This window comes from Electrona antarctica (genome assembly GCF_951216825.1).
Source record: "Electrona antarctica genome assembly, chromosome: 9".
Taxonomy (NCBI): Eukaryota; Metazoa; Chordata; class Actinopteri; order Myctophiformes; family Myctophidae; genus Electrona; species Electrona antarctica.
The window spans coordinates 38,777,963-38,801,772 of NC_136790.1; the positions used below are offsets into that span (position 1 = coordinate 38,777,963).

The 23,810-nt window shown below is 40.8% G+C and overlaps 1 protein-coding gene across 2 annotated transcripts; it reads right to left on the reverse strand.

The window, feature by feature from the left end:
* Positions 1 to 789: 789 nt before the first annotated feature.
* Positions 790 to 23,715, reverse strand: LOC306928944 (S-adenosylhomocysteine hydrolase-like protein 1). 2 transcript variants are annotated; one of them, XM_079509265.1, is made up of 17 exons: positions 23,292 to 23,715; positions 17,581 to 17,692; positions 16,333 to 16,476; positions 15,988 to 16,088; positions 15,442 to 15,544; positions 14,650 to 14,744; positions 14,249 to 14,355; positions 14,045 to 14,161; positions 13,065 to 13,128; positions 12,211 to 12,299; positions 11,188 to 11,258; positions 10,796 to 10,890; positions 10,164 to 10,262; positions 7,965 to 8,033; positions 4,850 to 4,928; positions 3,219 to 3,339; positions 790 to 3,049 (listed from the first exon to the last, which is right to left on the reverse strand). In XM_079509265.1, exons 1-17 carry the CDS (start codon positions 23,442 to 23,444, stop codon positions 3,043 to 3,045), a joined length of 1,626 nt encoding a protein of 541 aa, XP_079365391.1. In that variant the 5' UTR covers positions 23,445 to 23,715; the 3' UTR covers positions 790 to 3,042. The 2 variants fall into 2 exon arrangements, with proteins under 2 accessions (XP_079365391.1, XP_079365392.1); XM_079509266.1 differs by lacking the exon at positions 23,292 to 23,715 and adding an exon at positions 18,271 to 18,407.
* Between the last annotated feature and the right edge of the window lie 95 nt (positions 23,716 to 23,810).

The following is a 23,810-nucleotide window of genomic DNA, read 5'->3' on the forward strand; positions in this document are numbered from 1 at the left end:
GTGACGTCATTAAAACGCTGTGGTACCAGTAAAAAAACACCATGACACCACTGACTGTAGCGTCACGAAGATGCCAAAAGCTGCTCGTGTCAGGCGTCTCTTCCTGGTTTTTAGACAGCTGGTGGATGGAAATGAAGCTCCACCCACGTGGCAGAATGCCACGGGGACAAGCGTTTCCGGGAATCTGGCCGACGCGGCATTCTGCTGTGTGGGTGGAGCTTCATTTCCATCCACCAGCGGTCTAAAAACCAGGAAGAGACGCCTGCCACAAGTGGCTTTTTTCCACGCCTTGACACCCAAGTGTGCTTACACCCATGAGAACATTGACCAGCTGTGCTTACACAGCAGCTGGTAAAAAATAGGCCTAACCATGTAGGCCTACTATTTTTTTATTCATTTAATTTTTGACAACTCAGTTAAGGCTCATTCATAGTCTGGATTTTCGGTGGTGAGGTGACCACCGGAGCTGAAATAACGTTGAGAGGTGGTGAGTAAAAATAGAGAGAAGGGCTGGGGCGGTGGCGGTGGTTTGCTCCGCAGCTCGTGACGTCATGTTGTAGTTCGGTGGTCACCCCACCACCGAAAATCCAGACTATGAATGAGCCTTTACAACCTTTCAAATCTGTCAATGCAGCCAACTTCACAAAATGTGACAGAATCTGAGCCTTAACTTTTGCACACACAACAGTAGGTGGTGCTGAGACAGTGCTGACTGAGCCTCAGCAGTTGAGGTGAGTCAGTTGGTCTACTCAGAGGTAGATGAATCCCAATAAATGTGACATGTGCCAGTTTCAAATTAAATCATTTTTTGTTTATTAAAATAGGATCTACGCACATGAATTGAAAAGCTTATACAAAAAAAGACACACCCATGAAAACAGATACTTCATTTGTAAGTGTTAGTCGTGTTCAATGAAATAAAATTGACATTGATTGTGTTCACACGTTCACGTGGTTATATATTATTGTACATAAACATTTTTTATGTTTCTGTTCATAACTAACTTCATAATGAAAAGTAAAGTAATTCAATTTAAAAACTGAAACAAATTGGGTGCACCTGTCACAGTGGTATATACTGTATATTCACCTCAGATAATAGCCAAACTGTCTCCTTCAACATTCAGAAGTCATTAAAATAAACACATCTAGAATAAACTATTTGTTGTTCTTTAAAAAAAAAAAGTAATGAAATTCAAGCCATTTTGCCAGTCCATGTACAGTATATTTTTTAAAAAATAAAATAATGTGAGTACATATCTCAGAAAATACAGATGCAGATAAAAAAATACAGATAAACAAGATGCATTACACAATTATGCAAAATAACAATAATCCAATTATATTAAAACCAAGGTTTAAATGTTTCAAAGAAATAATGTCTAAAAGTACTTTCTTGTAAATTATTTTACTGTAATACATACTTAACTTGTGTACATCTAAAAGCCATAGACAGAACACAGAAGATAAATTAAAAGACACTGCTGCATAGCAATTCCAGGATATTGCAAAATAAGTAGTACTACATTGGGCAATTCTCTAAGCTCTCTCTCCAGTTTCTAGTACTACATTGAGCACATCTCTCTTCTCTCTCTCTCTCTCTCTCTCTCTCTCTCTCTCTCTCTCATAATGTGTCACCTACCTGAAAATGTATTTTCTGTTTATTAAAGAGCTGGAGAGACATGAAGACCCCTGCTACTGAACAAACATTCTATAGCAATGATTACTATCAGGATATAGTGATTTAACAACATTTTAACCTTTTCTCAGTTTCTCCACGACAGCAACGATAATGATATATTAAAACAAGGTAAAGGAATTTAAGAAATTGACCCCTACCCCACTTAGACGCCCCTCCAATTTCTAAACTGGTACAGAAATTGAATATAGAGTAGGTACAAACAAGTATAGCCAATATGTGCCAAGATGCATGCAATTTCTGAGAAACCCTTGCACAATCACTATAAAATGTGCCAAAATACAAGTCACCCAATGTGGACACTAACTTAGTACAAAAGAAAAGTCTAACATTTGTGTCTAAAAGTAGTACCATGAATGTTTTTTATAATAAGGTGAGAAACTGAGAATGGATGGTTATGAATACACAAAACAGAAAACACAATAGCAAACTACAGTAGCTAGCCATGCACAATGGCATTATCAAACGTTTTGATGGAAAATAACACATTTCTCATCTTGAGTCTATTTCTATTTGGTTTAAAACTTAATAAAGAAGATTTGATTTGCATGCTTAATCTGATGTTGAAGATAATCTCAAGCGTTCTGTATCTACCAGAACTGGGCAATCTGTAATTGCCAATTACTGACACCAGACATTGCCTGTCATTCAAGTACACAGAAAACATAGCAGCCACGATCAACTTGCTCTGGGCAGAAAATCACTAGACTAGTACAAATTATTATAATACTACAAATGTCGACCTGACCCCATGGTGTGACTGGTTAAAACGAAAGACCTGGATATTAGTTCAGCAAATTAGATTTAGGGCAAAATAATATTGTCATAGTTAAAATAAAAAATGAATAAAAAAAGAAAAGAAAAAACAAACAAACAAAAAACCCAATAACATCAGGATCATATTGTGAATTAAACTAAATTTAGTTTTACCACTGTAGTCTCTCTTTGCTGGAATGTAATTCAAATAATGATTGTATTGACATTGAAGTGTCAATTTCAAAATAACCTTTTCCCCACAATCAATTTGGCACAATTCAATATTAATCATATTATCTCTAAAATATACAGTATAGTAGTGGTATATGAAAACAGACAATGAACAGAAAATAAAACCTCAAACAGGCAGCAGTGTATCTGTATAGTATACTCTATACGCAAGTGGTGCTGGTCATTCATCATGTGTCAAGGCAAAGTTGCTGTGTCTAATGAAATACAGCTAAATAAACACTTGTGTCTTCACTGTCTTGTGAGTCAATAAAATACTAAATATAAAACTTCCATTTATCTTCTGGTGTGGTATTGACCACGCTGTGCTTTGCTGGGACCTGGTTCGCCCATGCAAACTAATACCTATGAAAACAAATGGAAAAAGTTAGTAAAGACTAAAGATATACTCTATTTTAAGTATTGTTAGGTCGTTTTTAAAGTATGTATAAATGCAAGGATATCTGTGTACCGTATACGTGAGACCCGTTTCACTGCGCAATGCAAGTAAAAGGGGAGACTATTATTAAAGTACCTGTAGTAGTTGGGTTTAAAAGGGCCATTCTTGTTCAGACCCAAGTACTTGGCTTGTTCATCAGAGAGCTCTGTAAGGTGGGCGTCAAAAGTAGCCAGATGCAAGCTGGCAACATACTCATCTGAAATACACAACACGATTATGGAGGAAGGTATAATATTATATTAATCCATTTAAAAAGTGCTTTATCCATACTGTCACTTGGCGTTATTTGTACAAAACCATCAAAGTATGACTTGCATTATCACATACACTAAAGGGAATTAGCTGGTTTAATGTTAAAGGAAATTGTAAGATATCAAAGTAAAAAAAGTGCAGCACAGCATGTAATTGAAGCCAAATATCAATGATAACTTAGTTTGAAGATAACATTTCCAACCCAAGGTAGTTAAGTATTCTTGATCCTTTTGGGCCAATCGTTTCTCAGTTGGAACAGTGTGGAGAGCGGCTGAAAAATTGTGCAAGATTGATTTGAAATGGAATTTGTTTCCCCCAGTGTTCAACAATGATGGTTTGCTTTTGGATGAACGTCCTATTCGTTTTCCCAGATGGAGTTCCAAGGGGATTCATACTTTGGGTGATTTATTTGATGACAATGGTTTACGTTCTTTTCAGAATTTATGTGATATTTTTAACTTGCCTGGTAACTCTTTTTTTCTATTTACAACTGAGAACTGCCATGAGGACTTATGGGGTTCCATGGCAGGCCCCCCTTGCAATGCACCCTTTGCATAGACTTATCTGTGATGTTTGATCAAGAGGTTTTGTTTCCATATTGTATGCTTTTTTATTAGAAACTAGTTATGGGACCTTGCCTGTTGATACTGTATGGAGGAATTATTCAGATTGGAGCTGGGATACAATGTGGTCTAATGTTATGCTGTCTTCTAGGAATCCTGAATTAATCTAAATTTTGTTCATCGGACGTACTTGACCCCCCGTAGATTGTGTGCTATGAGGATTTTAAATAATCCCAACTGCACTTTCTGCACTTGGAACACCATAGGTACATTCTTTCATATGCTTTGGGAGTGTCCGAGTGTTCTCACATTTTGGAATTTGGTTGCTGCTAATCTTTCGATTATTTTACAAATTAATATTACACCCTCCCCATCTCTATTCATATTAAACGATGTATCCCAATTGCCATTAAATAACACCCGTATCCGTGTCTTCTTTGCTGGGGTAACGGCTGCAAAGAAGATGGTTGCTTCGCACTGGAAACCGCCTCATACATTGACATTTCGCCAATGAGCTTTGACCTTTCTAGATATCATCTATCTGGAAATGTCAACCGCAAGATTACACAGAGCGAAAGAGGAAAACATTAATATTTGGTCTGGTATTGCAGATTTGGTGAAGGACATGATTTAGTCTTATTATTTTTATTTTCTTCCCATTGCACAGTGGTAGGAGTCTTGACGCAGGTGTGCATTTTGTGGCATCTTTGGTCCCGGGGGGAGGGGTGGGTGGGATTGTTTGTTGTTTGTTTTTGTGTTCCTTTCTTTTGCTGTTGTACGTGTTACTTGTTTTGTTTTCTTTATTCATTCATGGTGTTAACATGTTTTATTGTGCTATTTTGTCTTAAATAAAAAACATTTGATAACAAAACAAGTATTCTTGATCCTCACCCATCTTCTTAGGCAGCAGGTAAACATCCTGTTTGTAGCGTCCTTCTGGGGCATTGTACAACTCAATGAGGGCAAGTGCCTGCAAACATACAGCGCATCAGTGTCATCAATATTCTTTTGCATTATTATGTTATACCCTCAAATTCACTTATTATTTTCTAACAAAGCATTCAAAGGCAATTCAGCTCAGCTCAAGATACCATGGTGGCTTAATTTATTTAGTTGAATGTAGAGATAGGAAACCGAGGGCAGAGGGGAGACATGGGAGACATGAAAGGAGTTGGACTCGAACTCAAGTCCTCACATTTCACCAGGAGCATATTTACTCGGTAACCCTTCATTTTACGGTACGGTAATTACCAGGTAACTACCAGGTAATTACCTGGTAATAATAGGTAAGTACCTGGTATTACCTGGTAACAACCAGGTATAGTAGTTATAAGTATTTACCCATTGATTACCTGGTAATTACATGGTAACTTCCAGATACATTACTCAGTAATTACTATGTAATTACCAAGTATTACCCAGTATGTATAACTATTTACTGTATAATCTCCTGGTAATTATATGGAACTTACCATGGTAAATGAAACACTGGTTGCCAGGTAATTACCAAGTATGTTCCTGACAATTACCAGGTATTTATACGTTTTTACTATGTAATTACCAGCTAACTACCCGGTATTTATAAGTATTTACTCTGCAACCAGGCACGATACCCTGGTTGCAGGTACTATAGGTACTATAGGTATACCAAGTATTTTCAACAACTACCAGGTATTTACTCTGCTACCAGGCAAGTTACCCAGTAGGTACTAGGTCATTACCAAGTATTTTCCTGACAACTACCAGGTAGGTAACTGTATTCACTGTGTTTACATGGGTACTACCCATGAAACACGTGGGCAGTAGCCTACCAGGGAATTACCAGTTGTTACTAGGTAATTTCCTGACAACTACCATGTAATTACCTGATAAGTACCCAGTAAGGAACAGTACAGTTCCTCCTTTCTTACTGGATACCTATCAGGTAATTACATGGTAGTTGTCAGGAAATTACCTAGTAACAACTGGTCATTTCCTGGTAGGCTACCCATGCGTTTACAGTGATTACAGTTACCATGTAATTACCTGGTAGTTGTCAGGAGAATTACCAGTTGTTACTAGGTAATTTCCTGACAACTACCATGTAATTACCTGATAGGTATCCAGTAAGAAAGGAGGAACTGTACTGTGAAAGGAAGTGTGCTCTATTTCCATGATATTACCATGTACCTACCTGGTAATTGTAGATTATAATCCTCCCCACTACCCATCAGGGTGTATTTTGAACTTTGAACTTTGAACTTTGAATTTTGAACTGGCAATAACTGTTAATTACCAGGTATTTACTGTGTAAATTAACAGGTAAAACCAAGCAAGTTACCGTGTAAGAAAGGTGGAATTGTACTGTGAAAGGAAGCGTGGTTTGTTACAGTGAAAGTACAGGGTAATATTATGGAAACAAACCACGCTTCCTTTCACAGTACAGTTCCACCTTTCTTACACGGTAACTTGCAAGGTTTTACCTGTTAATTTACACAGTAAATACCTGGTAATTAACAGTTATTGCCATGGGTAGTACCCATGTAAACGTATTTTTTGTATTTTGAACTTTGAACTTTGAACTTTGAATTTTGAACTGGCAATAACTGTTAATTACCAATTATTTACTGTGTAAATGAACAGGTAAAACCAAGCAAGTTACCGTGTAAGAAAGGTGGAACTGCACCTTTCTTACACGGTAACTTGCTTGGTTTTACCTGTTAATTTACACAGTAAATACCTGGTAATTAACAGTTATTGCCAGTTCAAAATTCAAAGTTCAAAGTTCAAAATACACCCTGATGGGTAATGGGGAGGATTATAATCTACAATTACCAGGTAGGTACATGGTAATATCATGGAAATAGAGCACACTTCCTTTCACAGTACAGTTCCTCCTTTCTTACTGGATACCTATCAGGTAATTACATGGTAGTTGTCAGGAAAGTACCTAGTAACAACTGGTAATTTTCCTGACAACTACCAGGTAATTACATGGTAACTGTAATCACTGTGTTTACATGGGTACTACCCATGTAAACGCATGGGTAGCCTACCAGGAAATGACCAGTTGTTACTAGGTAATTTCCTGACAACTACCATGTAAATACCTGATAGGTATCCAGTAAGAAAGGAGGAACTGTACTGTTCCTTACTGGGTACTTATCAGGTAATTACATGGTAGTTGTCAGGAAATTACCTAGTAACAACTGGTTATTTCCTGGTAGGCTACTACCCACGTGTTTCATGGGTAGTTCCCATGTAAACACAGTGAATACAGTTACCATGTTATTACCTGGTAGTTGTCAGGAAACTACTTGGTAATGACCTAGTACCTACTGGGTAACTTGCCTGGTAGCAGAGTAAATACCTGGTAGTTGTTGAAAATACTTGGTATACCTATAGTACCTACATACCTATAGTACCTGCAACCAGGGTATCGTGCCTGGTTGCAGAGTAAATACTTATAAATACCGGGTAGTTAGCTGGTAATTACATAGTAAAAACGTATAAATACCTGGTAATTGTCAGGAACATACTTGGTAATTACCTGGCAACCAGTGTGTCATTTGGCATGGTAAGTTCCATATAATTACCAGGAGATTATACAGTAAATAGTTATACATACTGGGTAATACTTGGTAATTACATAGTAATTACTGAGTAATGTATCTGGAAGTTACCATGTAATTACCAGGTAATTAATGGGTAAATACTTATAACTACTACCTGGTTGTTACCAGGTAATACCAGGTACTTACCTATTACTACCAGGTAATTACCTGGTAGTTACTTGGTAATTACCGTACCGTAAAATGAAGGGTTACCATTTACGCTTTGTTGAATGACCACGTCACTCACCAAATATGAGTGTTCTAGGGCCACGATGAAGTAGCCTATACATTTCTACTAATTATTACAGCAAATGAGGGGGCTGAGCTTCTATTGATTTGTTACTGTACGGCTTACTGTGTAGTAGGCAGTAGGTAGAGATGCCATGGTACAGTTTATAAAGTGACTGTGTTACCTGAGTGGTGGCTGTGATGGACAAGACAAAGGTGGGGACAGTGGAGCAGCTGAGGTTCAGTAGACGACCCTAAATACATTGAGCAAAAGTTGCCATGAGGTGATATCTTTCAAATAGGATTACATATATATATATACTAGAATTTTGCGGGCCTTTGGCCCGCTCATCCCAGAGTTGCGTTGCCCCGCGTTGCGATACAGAAGTCCACAGTGACACGCGTTGTATGCAGCTGTTTTGTGTTGCAGCGCGTGCGCGCACACGCGTGTAGTGTTAGTGTTGTTGTTCTTATCCATATATGCGCCTCGGTTCGTCCCGTTTGTTCCACGCCAGGTGTCGACGCAGTCGTTCGCGCAATTGTCGCGTTTGCATTATTGTCTCCACCAGGCCGAAGGCATGGGGAGAGAGTATGTTTTGCACTCCGTCCGTGTGTCCGTCCGTCCGTGTGTGTGTCCGTCCGTCCTTCCTTCCGTCCGTCTGTGTACAGCTAATCTCCGGCACCGTTAACCCGGCCGATGCCAAACTTTGCACACATACTCCCTGGATGCCAACGATGAACCTCTGCCCCACATTTTCCAGAACGGCCTGTTATAGCGCCACCATGAGGCAGCTTTTCACATGTTTTACCTAAAACTGCACCGATCTGCTTGAAACGTTGCATGCACACTCCCTAGAGGCCAAGGACAAACCTTTGACCTGCATTTTCCGCATCTGCCTTTTATAGCGCCACCAGGAGGCCGACTTTTGTAAAACACATTTTTGGATATTACTCCTCCAGATTCTGTCCAAAAATCTCACAAATCGTTACACAGTATCTCTATGGTCATGTGCTCAAGTCGGATCTGTCTGATATTTCATATTCCATCCTAATTGCCTATAATTGGCTTTCACAGTTTGCAAGATTGCCCCGTTTTGAACAATAGCCTCAAATCATGAACGCAGCATGCAATTTACGTGAAATCTTTCACACATTTTCTTACTAGGCTGAGGAATATATCCCACCCTTTTCACATTGGCCTGTTATAGCGCCACCAACAGGTTGATTTTTGCAAAACACATTTTTGGAACAAAATGCCTCAAATCATCCAATTGCCATCAAAGGCGTATGAAGAAATGGCAATCGGTACACATGATCTCTGTAGTCATGTGATCAAGACGAGTCTGTTGGATTTCTCAGATTGTACACTGATTGGCTAAGATTGCCTTCCAAATTTTTCAGGAGTGGCCCGTTTTGTACAAAATGCTGCACATGTCCTGCTCATCCAGAATTCTATCCTCAGAGATGCTATGAGTGATCTGGCTCTGCATTTCCTCAACAAAATGAAGAAAATTGTTGCAAAAACAAATTAAAAAAAACATCTCCTAAACATTTTGCCAAACATCACACACACTCCTATCCTCCTGGTGGAGACCTGTGCCCGGAAGGGCACTTTTTCTAGTTTTAACTGTGTATGTAATCGCGGCGCTCTCCATCCAAGTTAGAATCAGTGTGTGCGGTGTGTTGTTGTTCTTCTTCGTCTACTTTTGTTTTCCGGCAGGCTGTACAGTGTGTGTGTGTGTGTGTGTGTGTGGCTGGCAAGCGTGTGTGTGTGTGTGTGTGTGTGTGTGTGTGTGTGTGTGTGTGTGTGGCTGGCAAGCGTGTGTGTGTGTGTGTGTGTGTGGCTGGCAAGCGTTCGTCTTGTTGTTATCCTAATGTGTGTGTGTGTAGTGTGTAACGTCCGGTGGTGCATCCGGATGTGAGATACGTAACATAAAAGCTCGTGGGCTTTGAGCAAATGGGAGAGGGAATATAGTGTTGCCAGGTCCGCGTATTGTAAGCGAGTGGTAGTGTGTGTAAGTAGCGTGTTGAATGGCATTTTTTCTGTGCTTGTTTTCATAGACGTGGCAACAAATTAGCAACAGTAGCCCAAAAAAAAGGATGGAGTGTTGCCAGGTCCGCGAGTTTTAAGCGTGTTGTAGTAGTGTGTGTGAGTAGCGTGTTGTATGGCATTTTTTCTGGGCTTGTTTGCATAGACCTGGCAACAGTGTTCCGTGGCCCGTGTGTGCGTGCGGGGGTGTCGGTGCTTGTGGCGTATATATATATATATATATATGTGTGTGTGTGTGTGTGTGTGTGTGCGTGTGTGTGTGTGTGTATATTTATTTATTTTTATCGGTTGCATCTCTAGTTTTGAAACAACAGAGGTAAAACAGGAGTTTCACCTCAGCGAGTAGGATGACTCTCTTGCCATCGGGCCAGATAACATGATCCACCTGAGAACGCACTCTCTCCCAGGTCAATTCAGGGGTCCGAAGGCTTGCCTAGAGAAACAATATCAGTCGTCAAGAGGCAACTGTAAAATACTATTCATAATTTGTGAGATTGAGAACTTTTGTCTAGTGGTGTTGTAATTGCTGTTAAGCCCTAACTACACCAAAAGGGTGAAGACGGTTTTAGCATTGTCCCTGCGGTGTGATGTCTTGTTGCACGTTGACCCACGTTGACCCTAGTGATTCAACACATGGAATTCAATGGCCCAAACCACACCAAAGGGTCGAGACGGTTTTAGCGTTAACTCCTTGCAACCGTTTGGACCGAAGGAGTTGCATGGTGACCTTTTGGTGTGGTTAGGGCTTTAGAGGGTGCAGCTACCTGCACACATTCCATTTCTGAATTATGAATCTCTGGATTATGAATGTGAAAAGTACACTATGCTGCAAAGCCAATTCAAAATAAAAGCTCAGATTGATTCAACTTTAAAAGATAACTTGAATGAATGCTTTAGATACACATTTCTTCATAGCTTTTACATTCTGAATGTCATAGTCCATCCGAGAATACAAATGTTGCTCACCACATCAATCTCAGTATTAGAGTGGCCCATGTTGCACACAATGGTCCCATTCTTCATCCTATCCAGCTGGTCTCTGGTCACAACATTTTTATTGCCTACACCATAACATACCTCAGATTAATGAAGAAAAACAATACTTGTACCTTTATTATTGATTTACCAAAGCAGACAGAATGAAAGCAGCTATGAATGTCAACCCAAATCTGAACAAGTGGTTGCATACACAGTAAAGCTGGATTTGTGCTTAATCGTGTGAAAATTGGTGAAAATAGCAGAACTACAAGCTCACAATGTAACACGTCATGAGCTTGTAGATATGCTGTTTGCTGACGGTCACTGTTGTATGAATAAATTAACTGCATAATATAAGTCTTGTATTGAAACATAGTTACCAGTGCATGTGATGATCACGTCTACTTGGCGGATAATTTCATTGAGCTTGAGCACCCGGAAACCGTCCATACTGCTCAAACAGAACAAGAGAAAAGCACAAGCATATTTGCTTAGCTTGATGCATGAGTTCCCCTGGAACAGCATATCTCTTAATTGGAATGCATCTGAATAACTGTGCATATCAAGATATGGACAGACACTGATATACAGTTGGAGGCCATCGATATTGTCCTTTTCTTTTTGCTGAGGTTTGCGTGATCTGCGCAAAACCCCTTTTGGTGTTTTTTTTTTTTTAACTTTGTTTTTATTTCAGTTTAGGCAACTTCACAGAATTAAAAGCATACATTTTTCTTACAACTGCTTTTTTTTCTTTTTTTTACACAACCTCAGCTGTTTCATACCTTCACAAAATATATATATATATTATACACTCATACACACAAACAACTTCACCCTTTTGGTGTTTTAAACATTATGTTATAATTTACCTATTGAAAAATAGCAGATCTACAAGCTCATAGCGCGCCACCGAGTGGCGCGCTATGAGCTTGTAGGTCTGCTATTTTTGAAAAATCGTGAAAATATTTATTTCAGAAAACTGGAGGATTTAGAAGGATTTTTTTTAATTTTGAGGTCAGGCCTAAATGGGTCAAATGATAAGGGACAATATCGGTGGCACCCAACTGTAGTACTGTATGTATCACTGTCTTAAGGTCCTTTCAAACGGGCAGCGATGAACACAGACGTCGTCGCCTGGATCAACGACAGGTCTGCTCATGAGGGGTCCGACAACACAAGCGTAAAAAAAAAGCTAAGCAGAATTCAGGTCTGGTCAGTCGCAGACGTGTGCACGAAACGAGCACGCGCGCGTCAATTTCACGGGACCGCGCTCACGTAAACACACTTGAGTTGTCTCCCCTCGACTTCTCCACGCATCCACGGTCTCATTGAAAATGAATTACTAGGCGCATTAATCGCTGCCCATCTGAAATGACCTTTATTCATTGTATATATCAGTTCACCAGGCTTGCAGGGCACAGATGGGATCAATCTCCGTTACGTAGACAATGCCTCCCAGAGCTTTCAGAGCAGCAGAGCAACCTTTCCCGACCTGCAAAGACAGGGAGGGCACAATGGACAGGGCACAAAGACAGGGTACAATGGACAGGGCACAAAGACAGGGTACAATGGACAGGGCACAATGGACAGGGCACAAAGACAGGGTACAATGGACAGGGCACAAAGACAGGGTACAATGGACAGGGCACAATGGACAGGGCACAAAGACAGGGTACAATGGAACAGGTTCAGATGGCCCTCATCCAGAGATAACACACGTGAGAGAGAACGTCTCAGTGAGAATCCTTCAAAGCCTTTTAAGATAAGTGCACTAAATCTGAATGCCATGTTGATGTCGTCATCAGTCATGTAGATAAACTGATGAAGCCATACTGTGTCATTGTTTTGCAGAATTGTAACAACCTGTAGGAGTCTACGGTCTACTGTAACTGTACAAACCAATCTACTGTACCATCAACCTGCACTGGCAGTAGGGCCAGGTTAGTCACCTTGGTATTCTCTTTCCTGTTGACAGTACAATATTTACAGTAGTGGCACAAGTCAGAAGGTAAATGGTAAATGGTAAATGGTGCATTTATATAGCGCCTTTATCCAAGGCGCTTTACATAGATTGTGCATTACATTCACCCAGAAGGCATTTTGTTGCCGAAACGTTCGTATAATACAAGTTTTTTTGCATCGTGATTCGTGACTACGAGCTATGCAACCTTTTTTTCCGTCCTTTTTACAAGTCAGATTTTAGACATCAGAGTCTGTTGTGCAGAGTATAAGTCCAACTGTAAGAAAGTACTCTTACCTCTCCATATCCACAAACAACCACCTGTTTTCCTCCAAACATGACATCGGTGGTTCTTTTCAAACTACAGGAATGAGAGACAGAAGGTCAATAACAACAACCGTAGAGACATCATTCCAATCCTTAGCAACAGAAAAGCCTATATAAGCCCTTAATTGTGTTTTGATTCCAGTCATCACTCTATTATGTTTTGTTGGTGTGTACCAGCTTCCAACTTTAAAGGAGCATTCAGTGATTTGGGTGATTTGGAAAACCACCCAGTCCGCCCCGGTAACAAAATGTGCACATGCACGCTCTACAGTGGGGGGAAGTGCAACAGGCCAACAGCATGTGCACCAAGGCCCGCCCCCACTCGATCATGATTGGAGGAAGGCCCCTCTCATCCTGATTGGATGAAGGCTTTGCCACCCGCCACCAAAACTGAAACTAGGGTTTTTTGACCCCAGGGGCTCACTGGGGACAGGGAGGAACTCCTTATATGGTCAGCACACTCTATAGTAGGGAGGATTATCCAGAAAAAAAGTCAAATCACTGAATATACCTTTAAGGGATCCCAGGATGACAGTGAAAAAAGCAAAAAACCTTTGCCTAGCCTAGAAGATCTTTTTTTTTGATCAGTGAGGTCCAAATGTCTCATCTACAATCCAGGTATGAAGCTGCGGGCCGTATGAAATTTGTCCCAGGGCCGCATTTGGTCCACGGGCTGCACTTTGGACACCCCTGATCTATTCTATCTATTGGCGGCGCCCAATAGAATGTGGATAACAGTATGTTTGCCCATTTGGTCCCACAAAGGTTGCACTTCTTTGTTTACATTCCCAACTATAGACGTTGTAACAGGAGCTGCCAACAGATTCTGCTCTGCTCTGAATCTGTCTTGAGAGTTTACGATTGCCCCATAAGAAATGTATGTTCCATTGGCTACACTCAGTCTCCTAAAAGTGTAATGGACATAGCATGACGGCATTGACGCCACTTACCCATCCAGGATTGACTCTCTGCAGCAGTACAGGTTGTCAAACTTTTGCTTTGTCACAGAGTCGTTCACATTCATGGCTGGCACACACAATTTGCCAGCTTTAGACAGCTGGTACAATCTAGGAAGAAGATATAGTAAGTCTTTTCACCTCCTGTAAGTTAAGTCTTTCAGTCTATGTGTGTAAGGGTGCAAGTAGATAAATCACCTGTGAACCCCAGTGACACTCTCCTCTACAATGCCCCTGATTTTCTTGAATACGTTTGGGTATTTCTTATACACCCAGTGGGTCAAATCCCCCCCATCATCAAGTATCTAACATAGACGGAAGGAGGAAATAACATAACATAACATAACATAACATAACATAACATAACATAACATAACATAACATAACATAACATAACATAACATAACATAACATAACATAACATAACATAAATTTTGTTACATAAATCAACAGAGGTATAGTGGATACTATTGCACATTGATTGACTAGGTTTAAATCCCATCTTATCATAAGCCACAGCATCTCCCACTATTCCATTTCCTGATGGATATCATTGTATACCGTTATCCAAACTAACTTGGATAAGTTTGTATAGGTACCATGTTAGGCTCCCAGCCATCTGCGCTGACACAGCGATCAATGCACCACCAAAAGTCATCCTCGGATTCACCCTTCCAAGCAAAAACGGCCACACCTAGAAACATAACGGGCATAATATCTTAAAACAAAAGGTCCAGCCCATCCAATTCAAAACACTGGTGACATTCACAAGGGAGCCAAAGGGTATGCATACAGTCCTAGTCAGTAATATACAGTCCTATTCACAGAATAAACATAGTATACATGGATAACCACAGACAAAAACTAATTGCAAGAGAAAATCAAGTGAATGAACTGGTGTCCTTTCCTTGCCCAGCAGAAAAACCTTTCCCATGAGTAAGTCATGTTGTGAGCCTCTGTGTCTGTCAGTCAATGAAAGAATTACTTGGTAATGCATATGCAAGCAGCACCTAGCAACCACAGATAAAAGGCTTTTAGTAGCTTTATTCCTTTACAAAGGTCAAATGTTTCATTGTCTCTGCAGGGGTGATCTGCTGGGACTTTATTAAAACATTTCCACACAATGTCTCCTGGGTTTTAATGGGCACAGTACAAGACGGTCACAAGACAAATCACAGCTCTACCCTAAAGGAAACAATACACCGATCATCTCATCTACTGTATATAAAAGAAAGAATCAAAAAGTTAAATTCATTCCATTGCCTTAACTCAGAGACACTAAACAGTATCTACTGTAAGGAATGTATGACCTCATGGCTCCCATAGCGAAAGTCACCCACCGTCACACAGTGTTGCTTACCAATCTGTTACTGTCAGACATTGTTGCTTACCAATTTCAGAAAGGGCAGCAGCCACCTCATTCTGTGTAGAGTATATGTTGCAGGCCGTCCATCTGCACTGAGCCCCCAGGGCAACCAAAGTCTCAATCAGCACCTTAAGACATAAAGTGCATTAAGAAAATAACCACAGTAAAATACACACACACACACACACACACACACACACACACACACACACACACACACACACACACACACACACACACACACACACACACACACACACACACACACACACACACACACACACACACACACACACGCGTTAACGTTCGTTAGGGCGGGAACCCCTTTTGATGTTTTAAGCATTGTTATAATTTAGCTATTGAAAAATAGCAGATCTACAAGCTCATAGCGCGCCACCGAGTGGCGCGCTATGAACTTGTAGGTCTGCTATTTTTGAAAAATCGTGAAAATAAAATTTAAAAAATAATCTTTTTTTTTTATTTTTTAAATGTTTTGGGGACCCCCCAAAATAATTTGGCGACCCCCCGAGGGGTCGCGACCCACGGGTTGAGAACCCCTGTTGTAACTTACTGCAGTCTGAGCAGTGATGTGAGTGCAGCCCACGATTTTGGCCCCTGCCAGTGGTTTCTCGCCTTGTGCTCTCTTCCTGAGTGAAATCAGAGCTGACATATCTGATAATGGGACAATATAAAAGTGGGAGGTTGTCAAAGAGTGTATACAATAATAAATAAATACAATAATAAGATACAAATACATTACTTCTTTCATTATGTAATATAGAGACTTAGCCATACTAAATACGGTAATTGCTAATAGGCTAATAGTGTATTTTATTGTGTATGTCACATTATCCATAGGCAAACTTCCCTATTGAATAGTAAATGTAATAAAATGTTTGACCTCATTGTACCATACCTTGTTCTGCTATTTCAATCTCACGTCTTCCAAATTCTGCCTGTTTGATGTTCTTGATACAGAAGTCAATACAGCCCTTGGAGTTGACCTGAGTTTTGTCTCGTGGTGTGGTCTCATCATCAGAGCTATCTGTGTATGATGCCGCTGTAGGAGGGGGTTGGTAAAAGGATAGATAGTATTAGGTAAGATAAGATTACATACTGTTAAACACAAGTGTGTTGAAATAACTTGTGGACAGCCTGTGATGTTAAATCAAGTGACTAATGGACATTCAGTTTGCGGTTGACATGATACCATACCATACTTTTGGCCAGCAACTCTACATCTGACTTCAAACCTCAAACCCTTAGATCTCCATATATGGAGCTGACCTGTTCTGACATTCCATATGTTGCTCCTTCCCCATCCATCCTTCCTCTTCGATGTCTCCCTTTTGACTGATACCTGTCCATTTCAACTCTAGACGGGCCTGGCCCAAAGTTATTAGTGCAGCCCCTGCTGCCACCCTTAGATCTCCATATATGGAGCTGACCTGTTCTGACATTCCATATGTTGATCTGACCTCATCAAACCCTGTACACTCAAGACACACTCCATATATGGCCAGTACAGAATAAATGTAATATGTCGATCTGAGCCCTAATGCCAAAGCGCCAGCGCTCGCCCAGCAGTCTGCTGTCACCCAGGTGGATGCGTGCACGCACACGGGTGAGAAGCGACCTCGCCCCACCCGTAGGCGTCTTACTGGTTTCAGAAGAAGTGCCACATTATAATTTCCTGAAGAAAAAAATAAATAAAACATATTCCACGACTAAAGCCTGCTGTTGGCAAACTATCCGTGAAAAGTCAGTAAAGCATCTGACTCTTTGACTTTGAATGACCAACAATTCTCTGCCAACATCACATTAGTGGTGGGGGCAGTAATGGAAGTATACTGGGGATATGAAAATTCTGGATTTGAAAATGTTCTGAAATTTTTATTTTGGCCAAAAAAAATATTATAATCAATTTGAAACGTACAAATGCATGCAGTTTAATTACAGCGTGCATCAATGCTTTGTTAGGTTTTATACTTATATTGCCTGTTTAGTTTCCGATGATCACCTCATAGTTATTAGTTATGCATTTCACATGTCTACAAATTCAATAATACATACATTACCTAAATGTACCTAGAAATGAACAAAGATTTAATTCAAAAGGCACAAATTAGATCAACACAGATGTGAAAATGCCAGATTTTCTTACCAGAGCCATAGCTGTCTGTGGATGACTGAGAAATGGAGCGAGAGAGGGAGCGACGTCCAGACTTAGTAGGGTACCTACTGAAGTCCTGCTTGTCATCCACAAACTGGATATGCTGATGGAAAGGGAAGGAATACCCAGATGTTATTGAATTGAAACAATAGTTTTTTATGGGAAGACACTGAGTCTAGTTGTAAAGGGTAGGGTATGAAACAAATATTATTGCAGTCCACATTTAGTGCCCAGTGGGAGGTTTCCCCACTAAGCTTAGAGCTCAGTCAGAATAGAGACCAGTTCAATTGAGCAGTATTGTGTTTATACTGGTATAGTTTATTGCATTGTTTATTACTCCTGCCAAGGAGGTTATGTGAAGAAGTACAACACATTTCAAAACGTAATGGCTGGATTGCCATATTTGCTGTGCACATTAATGTGCTCAAGAAAAGCACATTATCACCTGGTGGAGAACCTGGCAGACACAATGGAGGAGGGCATCCTTGCCCTCAATGTCAACAAGACCAAAGAGCTAATCGTTGACTACAGGAAGCAGTCGCGACTTGTGAGAACCCCTGTTCAAATCCAAATTCCATCATGTCTTGTACAATTCCCCTGTCTTTCCTGCCTCTCGCAACGCCCCAATCTTCAAAACATAATTCATCAACAACATAAATCAACAGTCAAATATATCAATACCTTTGAAAAAAAAGAAACTATGCTATGCTGCCACATTATTGTTGTAATCTAAATACTGGACCCTCGTCTGGTTCTGACAGACAGGTAGTGTGTGCAGGCTGGGTGGTGTGTGACAATCCTGTTGAAGTATTCCTTTGGTACGGCGACTGCGGCGGCGGCCGGCGGGTACCCGGGAGAACAAATTAACGAGACACGAGACAGTATCACGCTAAGGTTCACAAAGTTTATTACACAAACAGGAAACATATATAGTGCTGGATCATAATGACGTAACAATAAGATATGAGACAGAAGAACGTGCCTACTGCAGCAAGGCTGACCTTGCTGTCGCCTAGATGTCTCTCGTAGCCTATCTATAAAGTATGCTACAGTACCGGCAGTACACAATACATATCACGTACACTGTATCTCAAGTTCAAGTACATAGACTAAGATGTACTGTGCATGGGCTAATATCACAACAATTATCACAACCAAATTCTTTGGTTGCCCACAAATAGACCAATAAGTGGATTAACTCTAGACTTGTGCCACAGAAACCTGCATAGTCAAGACAAAAGACATGCTGCACAGCTTGCACTGACCCACACTGCACAACACATGGTTATAGGGATAGGGAATAATCTTTCAAGCATTCAAAGAATCTAGTAAGTACACACACATTGCATGTACATGCAAACACTGGGTTTTCATAAGTAAACAACAGCATAAAGACTTATTTTATGCTTTAAGCTTTTCACATAGACAAAGTGACAATTGTGCCCGGGTGTTTTCCATGACAGATTTTGGTTATTCAGCCCTTTATCAGAATATAAAGCAATTTAACACTTATTTTAACAATAAATATCACTTACGCTACATTTAATATCTTTTGAATAAACGTAAACAACAAAACAAGAGACATTAAAATGGGTCTGTGACCCACAAATGGACCCAGACCCGTTGTTTGGGAAACACTAGCACACGCCTGAAAGTGAATTTGTCCAGTGCAGGCAAAATATGTTTTGGGTACATCTAGCTTCATGCATAGTCAGCTTATTATTGCTCCAGTATCAACAATACATTCAGACACATCTTTGCTTATGTTATAAAGGTTGTATAAAAGGTTCAAATCCAAGCAACTTGAGATGTTGAGATAACTTCAGACTGGACCAGGAATGTTTTGTCCTCTTTCTATTTTCCATTCACTCAGTACTTCTGCCATGACGCAAATGACCCTTAGATGGAAAGAATCATTGCAGAGGGAGATTTCATTACTACGGAATAAATCAGCGTATACAGACATTCACTCTGTCTGTGTGTGTGTGTGTGTGTGTGTGTGTGTGTGTGTGTGTGTGTGTGTGTGTGTGTGTGTGTGTGTGTGTGTGTGTGTGTGTGTGTGTGTGTGTGTGTGTGTGTGAGACACAGAGAGAGAGAGTGAGAGAGAGAGAGAGAGCGAGAGAGAGAGAGAGAGAGAGAGAGAGAGAGAGAGATAGATTGGAGTTTCTCCATTCTACTGCATTAGGGGGATCAAATCCTTGAGTGGATCTAGGTCTAAAATCCAGTCATGTTGAGTATGCATGCAACAAACAATAACACACAACAATGATAAAACTAACATTTAAGTCATATATTGTTTTCACATGTTTCCCCAAGTATAGCCTAGGCACACATTCTAGCACCTTCTCACAAGTTCTCAGTCAGCCAGAGCTGTGTGTGTGTGTGTGTGTGTGTGTGTGTGTGTGTGTGTGCGTGTGCGTGTGTGTGTGTGTGTGTGTGTGTGTGTGTGTGTGCGTGCGTGCGCCACTGCAGCCAAGATAAACCCTGACGAATCACAAGAAAATAGTGACTACTAGTCTTTTTTTTTGTTTTGCATTATTTAACTCTAGCAGAACGAAAATACATCGCATGGATGCAACTGGGACGTATCCTCAGTGATGCATCCCAAGGTCATCAGGGTTTCGGGTCTCGCGAACATCATACCCCTCACTCGGGTGACCCAGCCGGGGTGATCAACTCCCGACTTACATCCCAGTAGAGGTACAATTCTGGTATGTGGAGGGACTAGGCTCTGTGGGTTGACTCCTATCCGGGCCCCTCCTACGTCTCACCAGGTCCACTCCTGCTCTCACCAGGAGTACAGTGAGGACCTGTGCGTTGCACCAGACTCCCAGCACCAGACACTTCATTCAGGAGTGGTGGATTCTTGAGCCGCAATGGTTCTGCAGGCTCCACCTGGGCAATGGTAGTACTGCAGGCTCCACTTGCGGCTCGAATGGCCCTCCTAAAGGCCTCACCGAAGGTTTTTTGGGCTTCCTCCTCACGGAGGATGCAGGCTGGGGCGCTAACCCATACTGCTCCCGGGGTGCCGTCTACATTTCGGCTGTCAGCCGTCTCTGCGGTGGTCACCAGACTATACCTGGTTGTCACATAGTCTATTCCTATGAGTCACTATAAATAGAATACCTCAGAACGAAAATACATCGCATGGATGCAACTGGGACGTATCCTCAGTGATGTATCCACATTTAGTGATGTAGCACATTTATGATATGGAAACTGAAATGTTCAGTGATGTGTATTGCCTCATATTAATACAAATACATTAGAACTAGGCCAGTAAAATGTCAGGATCATGGCAGCTTTAGAGATAACCTTTCTCAAAAACAAGTTCACTGCAGGTGAATGATGGAATTAGCTTTGCACTGTATTTAGCCCTGGTCAAAGGACTCCAATGGATCATCCAAGGTCATGTCTGGGTGATCTCCTAACCATTTACACCACCAAACTGAGTTGACAGATTTCAGCTTCTAATCAGCAATGAGATCAACATGTTGCCGTTTTCCATGACTGCAGGATTCATCTCCCCATCAGACTTGTGTTGGCGTTTCTGCACTCACTGCTGCTGTCAGTACTGCTTATCTTGTACACAACATCAAGCATTATATAACAACCCTTTGTGGGGGAGGTTTTTTCACTGGCTGAGAATGTGCAAAAGGAAGACTATTTGCTTTACAGCGTCACACACTGTAAAACCCAACTCTTCCTTCTTCCTTGAGAGAATTATTGAGTCTTCTTTTTGAAAACCCTTCATTTGGAACAAGCTATTCAGCCATTTCCTGGTTAGCTAATAGTTTAACAATTCAGGTACATTTTGCATATACGGTTTATGAATTCAAAAGTATTGTATAAGTAAGTAACTTTAAATGGTGGTGTGTTGGATTTTCGGGAGGAACTTATGCAGGACTATGGCATTTTATTTTGCCATCACCTCTTATTTCAATAATACTACATTTCATTCAGTTTTTGTTTGATTTATTAGCACATAAGAGTTAAAAACAGAAGTAAAAATATATATAGCCTAATCCACAATCTAAATGCTATAACCTTAATTGTGATCAACTTAATATTTTACAAAAACCATGCCAAAAACTGAATTAGTAACACACAATAGGTCAGAATAGAATATACAGTACATTTTCAGGTCTACTTATACACTGTAATAATAAATCTCGTGAATCATTAGGAGCAAATTTTTAAATTTTTGTCACAAAGGTTTTACATAATGAATTGTCGATTGTGTGTGACGTTAATTTGAGCTTGGCCCTGCTGCTACCCATTTTGGGCGGGAACCCCTTTTGGTGTTAGCATTATGTTATGCTTTAGCTATTGAAAAATAGCAGATCTACAAGCTCATAGCGCGGCACCAAGTGCCGCGCTACGAGCTTGTAGGTCTGCTATTTTTGAAAAATCGACTGTCAGGATTTAGGAGACATTTTTAGAATCTGATCTCAGGTCAAAATGGGTTATGGGCAGATTCACACTATGGTCCCGGATGCACACTCAGGACCACTTGGCAGATGTTGTGGTAGTGTTAATGCTGCGTGGGAGCAGATCACCCAACCGTTCCCGGGACCGCATCGGGACCGATTGAAGTGTACTCGGATACGGATTGCTGCAATGTGAAAGCCACCATTACATTTGAATGAAGTGTGCACTGCTCGGGTGCGGAAGAAGCAAGGCCAAGGTGAATCATGGCCAGCAGGGACCAGGCCGTATTCGTGAACAGTTCGAATAAATCGGACTCAGTGTGAATCTGCTAGTAGCCTGATTCGCTGCGTTCCGTGATTTGTTTTGTCCCTTTGAGTAGAGAAGTGACAAAACAAATCACGGAACGGCACACAGCGAATCAGGCTATAGAAACCAGGCTAGCTTAAAATGTAGGGTAATTGATTTCCCTTGGTTAAAATAAGTGTTAAATAGCTCTATAATATATTATAGAGTGTTTGTTGCATGAACTTTCAGGTTGGGATACCAATTTTCTCCAATCAGGAGTCTTTCAGGACAGAGAATACAGATTAAACATTAAACAAGTGAAATTGGAAGCTGATAAATGGCTACTCTCTCCTGATTGGCTGATATTTTGTTACCTACCTGAAAATGAATTTTCTGTTAATTAAAGAGCTGGAGAGACCCTTGTCACCTACAGCCACAGGGTGTTTGTTCAGTAACATGGGTCTTTGCTATAGGGCCTATGATGATTATCAGAATAGTGCCATTTAACAAAAAGTGAAAAATATATCACTTACTCTACCTTTAAACTAGTAAACTTGCAGATATTCAGTAATGAGATTTCCCTGGCTGTATTTCATTCCATGCATTCATAGAAATGCTGCTTCCTTTTTCATCTGAGGAAATTAGAAAACTTGAACAAAAAATATACATCATTTTCACACATTAATATTTTGTTATTGTGCCATTATGGGACCCTAAGTCCAGTAGCATAACAACATAGTCATAAACCATTTGTGATTCATTTTGCAAGTGTTTTTTTGTTTTGTTTTTCAGACAGAACTTGACGCAATCTGCCTTTAATAATTCTAGACTGTAACCGCCCACAGAAGTGACAGGTTGCAATCATAATCAAATCAGGTGCTCTAGTCTCCATAAAACAAGTCAAGTACCATAAAAAAGTTGAATGTTTCACTCTAACTTCCCCATGGCCGTTGGGTGTCATTATTGTGTCAGTATACGTCATTTACCTTTTTAACCGGTTTGTGGGTCGGGACAGCAGCACTGAAGGCAGACGACACCGTCATAGCAGAGTATTTTTCGGCCACGTTCTCGCTCTCCTTCACCTCCTTGCTGGCCTGTTTAGACTCCAGCAGCCTCGGGTCTCCCGTAGGGTCTGACATGACTCCTGGTGTTGTCTGTATCCGCAGGTCTCTCAATCTTGTCAGTTTTTTGTGTGTTTGATAGGCAATGTAAGAAGCTAACGCTAAGCTTGCACTGCTAAAGCTGGTCGTCGTTCTGTTCGGTGGCAGCAAAATATGTTTCACTTTTCAGTTGATGGACCTGAGATAAATTGCAAAAAGAAAGTAACCCAATGTTTGGTGTGTTGAGTGGTCGACCGTCGATATAGGCCGAGCTGCCGTTGGGGTATACCGTAGTAATAGTGCTTACTGCGTTGGTGGCTCAGCTGTCACCTGGCTGAGTAGTGGGCGGTGCGCAGTCCAGTCTCTAACTAATGTAACACGCCCCCAAAGTGACGCAAGGGAGCG

Coding starts and splice junctions, on each gene's coding strand:
- LOC306928944 (XM_079509265.1), bottom strand. CDS start 23,444: ATGTCAGACCCTACGGGAGACCCGAGGCTGCTGGAGTCTAAACAGGCC. Junction 17,693..23,291: donor CCCACAAACCGGTTAAAAAG/GTAAATGACGTA, acceptor CCTTTCCATCAG/CATATCCAGTTTGTGGATGA. Junction 10,263..10,795: donor CTAATACTGAGATTGATGTG/GTGAGCAACATT, acceptor TTGTTTCTCTAG/GCAAGCCTTCGGACCCCTGA.